We start from the raw sequence: 11172 nt of genomic DNA, 5'->3' as shown, positions 1-11172 counted from the left end.
AGCATCCCGTTATCTTTTTTCCCACATGAGCCTGTGGGGTGAAGAAATAGTCCAGAGCTTGCATATGTAAACATACTTTTCTCTAGTGAATTGTCAGCAGCCACACAGAACCTCATCTCACACCAAACACCAAAATAATGGGTAAATATTTTTTTAAATAAGCAATCACAGAAGCTATCACAATCAGACAGCTTTAGAACTCTGAACAGGGAAGGATTTTCAAAGCTTAGGTAGAAACAAACCCAAAGGAAAAAATAAAATTTAACACATTTTATTAAAGAAAAAATAAATATTTGTCCTGAAACAGTTAAAAAGTAAAAAGCATTGTTTTTCTTAGAAACATAATTTGGCAAGTGTTTACCTAATTTATTTATACTAAAAGCTTTAAAGTGAAAGTGAAGTCGCTCAGTTGTGTCTGACTCTTTGCGACCCCATGGACTGTAGCCTATCAGGCTCCTCCATCCATGGGATTTTCCAGGCAAGAGTGCTGGAGTGGATTGCCATTTCCTTCTCCAGGGGATCTTCCCGACCCAGGAATCGAACCCGGGTCTCCCGCATTGCGGGCAGACAATTTACCATCTGAGCCACCAGGGAAGCTTTAAAGCATGGACCCATTCATCACATGTTTAGGAATCCAACCCAAAGCCTGACTCTAAAATACAGAAAAAACTGACAAATAGGGGTATTGATTACAAGGTTATTTATAATGATGAATGTCTGTAAGCCTCTTACCTGTCAACCACTTGAGGAGCAGGTAGCTCAAGTTAACTTGAACTTCTGTGTACTGTGTATTAGGCGGCATGGAAAATGGACATTTCTCGCACGTTTAAAGAGACATGGAGAAGCGATGCTGACCCCGTGCCAGGACCACCGAGCAGGCACGGGGGTCACACACGGTGACACGACAGTCCTGCCAAGCCACTGCCAGTTCACATGTCTGCAGGCACATCGATAATAAGAACCGCTGGGGACAACATGATACACTCAGTTTCACCAATCACTGTGATCCTCCCAAATTTTATGTTAATTGAATTTGAGTATAAAATTCTTTTTTTTTTTTTAATTTGAGTATAAAATTCTTTTCTCACAAATTGGAGAGAAGTCTAACTGTATTTTCTTCCAACGGGACAGGAAGCTGTGCTATCATCATCTATTACGTAATCCAACCTGTTCCCACTGAGTGGAAATAGCACAGAGTACAGGTTTAGTAATTGCAATAAATAAAATGAGAGGTTCTATTCTGTGGGAACTCCAAATACTGAAACATAAATGTTGATTCTGGGCAGTAGGACCCAGGGCTGTGCTGTTCACATCACGGGGGCCTCAGTATTACCTGGGATTATTAAGGCTGTAGAATCTCAAGAACCACAATCTCCATCTACCGGGATCCCCGGGTGATTCCTGGGCACACTAGTTTGAGCAGCACAGCCAAGGGACCCTGCTAGACTGCATAGTGTGATGCTGCTAAGTCGCTTCAGTCGTGTCCGACTCCGTGCGACCCCATAGACGGCACCCCACCAGGCTCCCCCGTCCCTGGGATTCTCCAGGCAAGAACACTGGAGTGGGTTGCCATTTCCTTCTCCAATGCAGGAAAGTGAAAAGTGAAAGTGAAGTCGCTCAGTCATCCGACTCTTAACGACCCCATGGACTGCAGCCTACCAGGCTCCTCCATCCATGGGATTTTCCAGGCAAGAGTGCTGGAGTGGGGTGCCATTGCCTTCTCCGATAGTGTGATGAGGAGACAATAAATTTGGAGTGATTCTTTATTTTGGCTTTGGACGCTGGCCTTAAATCTACTCCTAGACCCCGTCACTTGCTGCCAGAACCCTCTTGGGAAAAGGCTCGTCACCTTCAGCTTCCTAATCTCCAAGGAGTGAATAGGTCTCAACATCTCTATAGTTTGTCACAAAGAAGGCAGAGGATGAGTGTGAGGGACACACCCAGCACTTTTCAGACCAGGGCTCCAGACTTGTCCATTTGCAAAACTTATTAGAGTTTGCTACCTGAAATCTCTGATCTTAGGTGAATTTTGGGAAGAGATTTGGAAACACTTTTTTTTTTCTGTTTTTTATCCTTTTGGAAACACTTTTTTTTTTAACATAACTTTTTATTTTGTAGATTCACATGCAGTGTAGGAAATAATAGAGCAAGATTTGAGTACATTTCAATGATAGGATAATGGTAGCATCTTTCAAAACACAGTATCAGAACCAGAAAGTTGTCACAACCAGAGACTGTCGGAAACAGACCAGCTCCTACCAGGAAGTCAATCTGAAACCTACTCAGAAGTGCAGGCAACCCTTTTGATACAACCCACTGCCCTCATTCATCTTTTACACGTTTACTAGTAGTTATGTGTGTGTGCGTTTCTGTGTGTGTTTGTGTGTGAGAGTGCATGCAAGCAAATTCCACAAAACTTAATCACGTTCTGTTTATGAATGCCAACACTTTTAAAATGATTGTGCAAACAGAGGCTTCTCAACCTTTTGGGTGGCCCTGGTTACGTTTAGTTTTATCCCCAGAAAAATAAAGGATTGATTAAGCAAATAGAGTTAACGGGACTGAAGATAGTAGGAAATATTTAACCAAGTTCAGGACAAACAGTTCTAAACAGCAAACTCACTGACCTCAGTCAGTGAAATTTTAGCCATTTCTGCATTCTGTTTTCCATGCTACAGGGTTTTCCTTTCTGGGTTTCATTTTCCCAGCAAACCAAAGAGAGGATACTTGACCTATTCCAGATGCTGGGCCTCTCTATGCCTTTGTTTTTGTCTGTCTCTCTTTGCCCATTTGTGTCTCTCTCTTTGTTCTGTGGCCCAGGCCCTCTGCTTCATTCTCTCCCAAATCTAACCCCTGTCAGCATCATCTACATTCAAAACATCACCTCTCAGAAGCGAAATACTGAGACCGACCCCCCCCCACCCCCCGCACCCCCCCACCCCCCCCACCCCTGCTCCCCCTGCCAGGAGCATTTGTTGACCATCCGGTTGGTGTTTCTGTGTTTTGACGACTACCAAACAGATAAACCCCAGCCAGAAAGCTAACATATGGCCTGACTCTGTGATGTGTAATTCCAGCTCCTCCCTGGGAGGGAGGGTCTGTTCGATGAGATTATGAAACTCCCCATAGGAAGGGCCTGGGAAGAGAGGGTAGATAAAATGGGTAACCGCAGCAGGGGAGAAGCAGAAAGGTCCACAGCCAGAATGGAGGGCGAGCTGTACAAAGGAGAGGACTACAAGACAGAGTTCCAACCCCAGAACTACTTAAAGACCTACTATGCCTTCGATTCAGGCACCATAGCGGAAAACGAAGTCTTGAAATTCAACCTGAATAATCTCTTTGAAACTTTCTCTCCAGGTGAGTGTCTGGTCTCCATCTCAGGGAGACGATGGGGCTGCGCCTTACAGGAAGCGCTCTTGGTGGCAGGGGACCCGTCCTCTGGGACACTACTCACCTAGGATGCTGCAAAGCCAGCCCAGCTGTGAACCCACGAGGACTGTCGCTGGTTGGCCACTCTGGAACCCAAGCACTGACATTTGCAGCCCAGGAACCAAGCCTGAATCTTTAACAGTCCATCTCAGTTTCTTGCCCTGTGAAATGGAAAGGTACCTCCTGAACTGTGGGGTTCAGAGACCCATGCTAGAAGGGATAGGAGACAATAGATATGAACATATTGCTTGCCTCCCCTTCAGTAATATAAAAGCGGCTTTATAGCCTGGGCTCAAGAGCCCCGTTGAAAACCTGATGAAAGATCTGGTATATACACAACACGGAAACACTCTTGATCTTTTACACAAAATTAAGAGGGTTCATGGATACCCAAAGCCAAACCACAGAGCTCACTTTACAAATTTCTGCTCTGAGTTGTCAGGCTGGGGGGACCAGCAGAGATTATCACCCAAGTTCTCCATGCACACAAGGAGGCTGAGGTGCAAGACACCAGGGTGTCCAGCCCAGGTCAGACCACCTGTCACTGGCAGTAGAAAATCTCAAAATCAGTTCATGCAGGGCTGCCTTGCACAGTTGCTCAGGGAGTGCACTGAACAACTAGGGGGTTACTCAGTCATTCAACAAACCTTGCTCTATGTATTTGATGCCAAGAAAGGGATCAAGCAAGGTCCACAGAAATACAGATGAATGAAAGCTTAAGGCTCACAGAGAAATCTGAGGAGACTCTGGAGGAAGGACTGGGATTAAGCCTTGGAAAATGGACTGGTTTCAATGGAGGAGGATGGAGGGAAGAAGCAGGGAGAGGAAGGTGATGTACTTATATTGCTCTTCCCCCAACTCACCACAAGATCCTCTTGCCTTCTGTGATTGGTTGAGCCAGTTTTGAACCCACTGGCTCAGCTCTCATCCTTTATCAGAAGCTCTGTCCTTGCAGCAAAGAGGTGGGAGGGGCGCTGTGGGGTCACTCTCACCATTGCTTTAAACCCAGAGTCAGAAGACTTGCCAATAATACAGCTTCTACCAAGAAGTCAATCTGAAAGCTGCCCAGAAGGGCAGGACTTGTCCTATCGGGGCTCCAATAGCAACCCTTGAGGCAGCAGGGGGACCCAGTATGTACCAGCCTGCACCCCAACCCCCTCTCACCCTTCTGAGCCCCAGGCGTAGGGTCTGGAATCCTCACACAGTCCAGGTACTGCCCAAGGCAGGGTCGGATCTCCTGGGAGTCACCCTGGGGAAAGGGCACAGCCTGGCATCTCCATCCACCACAACTGGCATGGAGTTGGGTGTCTGCCCCCAACACCTGGAACACGCTTTCTCCTGCAGGAGGCATGGGAGGCGACATCCTGATTGACATCGGCTCAGGCCCCACCATCTACCAGCTGCTCTCGGCCTGCGAGGTCTTCCGGGAGATCATCATGTCAGACTACACGGAGCTCAACCTCCGGGAGGTGGACAAGTGGCTGAAGAAGGAGCCGGGGGCCTATGACTGGTCCCCAGCCGTGCAATACGTGTGTGAACTCGAGGGAGACAGGTAGCCACAGTCACCATCCTTCTCACAAGAGGTCTCCCATCCTCACAGGCCTGAGCCTGAGCCTGCCACCCTGTATCACTGGCCAGCTCCCTATAGCTTGTTCCTAACCCACTTGGGTCTCTGGCCCAGAGCACTTCCCTCCCTTTGAGTGAGTCCCACCTTCAGCCTCAGAGTTGCCTGGGCTCTAATCTTCAGTTACCTGATTTGCCCTCCATGTTTTGCATCCCTTCCATCCTGTGGGATCTTTTTCAGTCCCTCCTCCTCCTGGAAGCTCCCCTGATTGCTCCAGCACACGCAGATCTCTTTCCTCTCAAAACTAGTGGTTCAGCTTCCACTTTACCTAGTGTTGGAGGGGCACTTGTTATGGGAAGACATGGGCTTCTTGGAATTGCCCTCATCTATCTCCTCAGCACTTCTACCAAGTCCCAGAGACCAACAGCACTCACCCCCTCCAGGCACCTTCCCCACCCAGTTCACAGAGGGGGAATCCATCAATCAGAGTCCAGGAAACCAAGGCCCAGATGTGGAGAGTGACCTTGAGGCCACCTTAGAGCAGGACAAAGAACAGATTTTAAATTCCTGTCCCATCTTTGGGCCATGGGGGCCTGACCCAATTACAGACAGGGGCAGCCTGAAATGGAACAGGGCCTCAGGTTCTCTGAGCACAGGGTCTCTGCATCAACTAAGCCTGGGCTTCATACATTCTTGTCATCATTCACAGAGAGCATTCTGAGAGTCAGGTCACTTCCAGATACTGGCAATAGCACAGTGAATAAAGTCTCTGCCCCACGGACCTCACATTCTAGTAGAAAGCACAATGTGCCCAAAGTTGATGGAGGTAGGGATTCAGGGAAAAACAAGTGTTCTAGAAAAGACTCTCCAGCTGCAGGGGCCTAGAGAAGTACGGGTGCTGTGTTAGGTGGGAGGGTGTCTTACTCACCTTGAGCAGTCATACGAAATGTCATAGATGCAACGGCTTGAAAAACACTCATTTCTCACATTCTGGAGGCTGGGAGCTCAGGATCAGTCCTTGAACTTGATGAGGGTGCTCTTCCTGGCCTGTAGATGCATTCTTGCCATGCCCCCTGAAGAAGGAGAGGGAGAGTGAGCTAGCTCTCTAGTCTGTCTTCTTGTAAAAGGCACAAATCCCATCATGAGTGGCCCCCCTCATGATCTCATTTACCTCTATTTACCTGCCAAAGGCTCCATCTCCACATACATCCACATACATGTTAGGGTTTCAGCATATGAATATGATGGGGATACAATTCAGTCCCCAGCAGACGGCAAGAGAAAGCCTCTCCTCTAAGAAAGAGCACTTTGAGCAGCTCCCTGGGAGATGTGAGGGAAAAAGGATGAGAGGATCTGGAGAAAGAGAGAGCCAGGCAGAGGGGATGGCAAAAGCAAAGGCCCAGCTGTGGGAAAGAGCTGGTTTAAAGGAGGATATTTACAGTCAGGGGCTGCAGGGAGGAGGAATGGGGGGATATTGCATAATGGGGGCAAAGTTTCAGCATGGGGGATAACAAGTTTTGGAAGCAGGAAATAGTGATAGTCGCGCACATTGTGAATGCAGTTAATGCCCCTGGATTGCACAGAGTGACTGAAATGGCAAATGTTTGTTATATGTCTTTTACACCTTAAAATTAATAATGCAATATGCTAAAATTGAGTTATTCAAAAGAAAGAGAGAAAAAAGGAGGAGGAGGAGGAGGAAGAGGAGAAGGAGGAATCAGATGTCAAATGCACTGCCACCTATCAGCTGTGTGGCCTTGAACAAATCACTCAACCTCTGTGTGCTTCAGTTTACTCATCTATATAATGGGAGAAATATGATCTTCCCCATAGGCCCATAGGAAGCCCTCCCTAGGGTATGGGGGATGTCGTCCTAATTGTCGTTGTCACCTCATTGACCCTCCCCCACAGGAGCAAGTGGCAGGAGAAGGAGGCCCGGGTCCGAAGGACAGTCAAGCGGTTACTGACATGTGATGTGAACCAGCCCCGTCCTCTGGGGTCTGCCCAGGTGCCCGCAGCGGACTGCGTGCTGAGCCTGCTGGCCCTGGAGTGCGCCTGCCGTGACGTGGACGCCTACCAGGCAGCCATCCAGAACCTGGTTGGCCTGCTGAAGCCAGGCGGGCATCTGGTCACCTTGGTGGCCCTGCGCTGCTGTGAATACATGGTGGGCTCCAGGAAGTTCTTTGTCCTCTCGCTAGAGCAGGAGACAGTGGAGAAGGCCTTGCAGGAGGCCGGCTGCCAGGTGCTAAAGTGCCAGTACAGCCCCAACAAGTACTCAGAGGCCTTCTGCCTCAACGAGGGCTTCTGTTTTGTGGTTGCCCGCAAGGGCCCTGGGGCCTGAGGCCAGTCTGGCAGACAGGGCCTGCCCAGAGGGGGAAGTCATGGTCCCAAAGTCTAGTAAGTCAGGAGCCCCCTGCTGCAGAGTCAGCCTGAACACCATAACTTCATCTTGTACTACGTCCCCAGGTCACAAGTGAAAAGCAAGTTCTCCCTGCCCCCAGCCCAGGGGGCCATCCACCACACCCCTTTCCATTTCATCCTATACCATAAGTCAGGAAAATAAAGTGGCCCAGCCAGACGCTGTCTTGATTTGGGTCATGCACCCCCCCAATGCAGACCTTGAAACAAGGATCTGAGAGCAAACAGTTTACCTGAGATGGCGAAGGCGATGGCACCCCACTCCAGTACTCTTGCCTGGAAAATCCCATGGACAGAGGGGCCTGGTGGGCTGCAGTCCATGGGGTCGCTAGGAGTCGGACACAACTGAGTGACTTCACTTTATGGACACGACTGAAGTGACTTAGCAGCTACTAACCTGATTGGAGAAGGAAATGGCAACCCACTCTAGTATTCTTGCCTGGAGAATTCCTTGGACGGAGGAGCCTGGTAGGCTGCAGTCCATGGGGTCACTAAGAGTCAGACACGACTGAGCGACTTCACTTTCACTTTTCACTTTCATGCATTGGAGAAGGAAATGGCAACCCACTCCAGTGTTCTTGCCTGGAGAATCCCAGGGACGGGGGAGCCTGGTGGGCTGCCGTCTATGGGGTTGCACAGAGTCGGACACGACCGAAGCGACTTAGCAGCAGCAGCAGCAGTTTACCTGAAAAAAGATCCCAGGAAACACTAACAGGAATGAAAAGAAGAAAAGAGGGCAGGCAGGTGATGAAGGTGGGTCATCAAGTTCATCACCAGAGTGGCAACAGTTCATCAGTTGGGAGGCCTCAGAGTCACCCATCCTCAGGGATCTGGGACTTTGTCACCAGTATCATGATAGAGCCTCAGAGAATGGTCAGCTGAAGCAGGCCAGGCAGGGCAGGGAGTCAGGCAGCTCCATCCACATGACCAAGAATTGGAGCTTTGGGAAGACCTGACTCACGTCTCTAGAAGAACCTTCATGAGGTCATGTGTCTCTCAAGACACTCCTTGTCCACACAGCTGGCCAGCTCGCAGCCCAGCCAGCTGCTGACCCTGGGCAGACATGTTTTCTCTGGCATGTAGGAGAGTGCTGGCCTTCCACCACCCAGACCTGGCTCCCTTGTGAAGCCCATAATGCTCTCTGAACTGGGGCATGGGCCCCTCACAGCTCCCACTGTCCACCGTAGTCCATGCCCCACACAGCAGACCCCCTGAGCAAATCTTTACCCATTTGCTAGCCTGCTGCTAAAGCCCAGTGTTTTCCCAACGGCTTTCATTGTGTTCTGGGGAGTCCCTGAGCCTTGTGGCAGAGGGCAGCAACAGGAAAGTCCTCTTCCTTCCAACCTCAGTTGGGTCTTGGGGTTCAGGCAACAGAGGAGCAATGTGGTGGCCATGGCTCCCATGGCCACCAGAGGGCACTGCAAGGCAGAAAGCGGCAGGCAAAGTGCAGGAAAGACAGATGTCAGGGGCCTCCTTAGAAAACTCACCCAGCAGAGAAGCCATGACCCGCATGCTCAGAGAAACCCAAAAACCCTTGGACAGTGAGCACCTCCATGAAACTAGAACTTCCGGTCAATGTGGGTCCTTGACCCTGCATCTCAGCTGGGGCCCAGGAGACCAGGGCTTTGCAGAAGAATGTGCATGTGATACGGCTGGGAAGCTGGTTAAAGAATGTAATCTGATCCAGTAGGTCCAGTGTAATAGAGCCTGAGATCCTGTCTTCTCAGAATCAAGCCTGAAGCTATCCTAGGCAGCTAATTTTAGGGCCATTATTTTGAGTAGGCAGCAAGGAGTGCCTCTTGTTCTGCTTCTCCCTGAATAACAGGACTCCTGGGCACTCCTTGCAGCTGGCACTCCTAACTTCCTGGTTCCTATCTCCAGGTGAGAGAGGGCGAAGCCTAGCACTCTTCCTGGAAGACACCCCCACCCCTTCTGCCTTCTGTTACCCCTGGTGTGGCGGGCTCTCCTCCCCCTGCTCCTTGATGACCTTCCCCCACAGATGGAACCCCTCAGGGTATGAACTGAGGGAGCCTCCGACTCCTTGCTCAGCAGTTCCCTGTCTGGCCTGGCAGATTCTGCCGCTCCTGATGCTGGTGTGTGTTTCAAACTACATGCCTGCCCCAGCCAGCCCTTGACAGCTCTGGACCTCCGCTCCATCCCCACCCACACATCACCTGCCCTCCTCTGAGCTCCTGCAAAGCAGAGGGCACAGGGTAGTTTCACGTGAGGCACAAAGATGCAAAGTGACTTCCACAAAGGGGCTGCCTCCAACATTCCCAGCTCTAGACCCTCAAAGAGGACTGGGTAGGGACTGGGGTTGGGGTCCCACCCTGGATATACAAGAGAGTCACCCAGGGAGCTGGAAACTTCGGGCAGCCTGGGCCTCCCCCAACTGCATCAGAAGCTCCAGTTTGGGGGTAGGGACCCAGGAAGCAGCATTTCATCACACTCTCCTGGAGATCCGAATGTGTAACCCCATTGGAGAACTACTCACCTGGGCCAGTGCTTCTGAAATGCTCTTTTGCTCATGAACCACCAGGGCTCTGATAAAACCCAGAGTCTGAGTCCGTAGGTCTGAGGTGGGCTGAGAATTTGCATCTCTAACCTGTCCCCAGGTGATATCTCTGCTGCTGAGCCCAGAGCCAGTCTGGGAAACAAGACTATAGAGAAGGGACCCTCCTCTCAGCCTCCAGCCTAGGCGCACACTAGTTGGGGGGAGTTCAGTTCAGCTGCTCAGTCGTGTCCAACTGTTTGTGACCCCATGGACTGCAGCACGCCAGGCTTCCCTATCCACAGTCAACTCCCAGAGCTTGCTCAAACTCGTGTCCATCAAGTCGGTGATACCATCCAACCGTCTCATCCTCTGTCAGCCTCTCCTCCTGCCTTCAATCTTTCCCAGCATCAGGGCCTTTTCTCATGAGTCAGCCCTTTGCATCAGGTGGCCAAAGTATTGGAGCTTCAGCTTTAGCAATCAGTCCTTCCAATGAATATTCAGGATTGATTTCCTTTAGGATCAACTGGTTTGATCTCCTTGCAGTCCAAGGGACTCTCAAGAGTCTTCTCCAACACCCCATTTCAAAAGCATCAGTTCTTCGGCACTCAGCTTTCTTTATGGTCCAACTCTCACATCCATACATGACTTCGGGAAAAACCATGGCTTTAACTAGACAGATCTTTTTTGGCAAAGTGATGTCTCTGTTTTTTAATATGCTTTTTAGGTTTGGGGGAGGCGTACTGAGGAATAGGGCTTCCCTGGTTGCTCATACAGTAAAGAATCCACCTGCAATGAGGGAGACCTAAGTTCGATCCCTGGGTTGGGAAGATCCCTTGGAGAAGGGCATGGCAAGCCATTCCAGTATTCTTGCCTGGAGAATCCCCATGGATAGACGAGCCTGGCAGGCTATAGTCTATGGGGTCACAAAGAGTCAGACACGACTGAGTGATTAAGCACAGACCACACACACCGAGGAACATTTGATAAAATGATCCAAGTGCAAAGCAACATCTCCTGATGGACCGCCATATCCTTCAGACCTGGGGTCTTGGATGATTCACAAAGGCCTCTGAATCACCAAAGATGTATCTCTCTGCACAGACTCTACTACTAAGTCCTTAGGAGTATCATTCCTTCTAGAAGTTCATCCACAGAACAGCTATGTGTATTTTAGCCTTACCTACTCTCTGCCCTCCCGACTACAGTGTCCAGCTGCCTTCACTTTCCTGACCTCAGCCCCTCTAACTCAGCAGATCCAAAGGCAGAG

The 11172-nt window shown here is 50.0% G+C and overlaps 1 protein-coding gene across 1 annotated transcript; it reads left to right on the top strand.

Moving 5' to 3' along the window:
* The first annotated feature begins 3098 nt into the window (after window positions 1-3098).
* INMT (indolethylamine N-methyltransferase) lies at window positions 3099-7571 on the top strand. Its single transcript, XM_086398447.1, has 3 exons — window positions 3099-3357; window positions 4774-4981; window positions 6905-7571. Exons 1-3 carry the CDS (start codon window positions 3114-3116, stop codon window positions 7332-7334), a joined length of 882 nt encoding a protein of 293 aa, XP_086254573.1. The 5' UTR covers window positions 3099-3113; the 3' UTR covers window positions 7335-7571.
* Window positions 7572-11172: the final 3601 nt, after the last annotated feature.

The sequence above is a fragment of the Bos grunniens genome, chromosome 4 (assembly GCF_055505025.1).
Source record: "Bos grunniens cultivar Pamir isolate PY7600 chromosome 4, Bosgru_T2T1.0, whole genome shotgun sequence".
Taxonomy (NCBI): Eukaryota; Metazoa; Chordata; class Mammalia; order Artiodactyla; family Bovidae; genus Bos; species Bos grunniens.
This window is presented reverse-complemented; position numbering and strand designations above follow the sequence as displayed.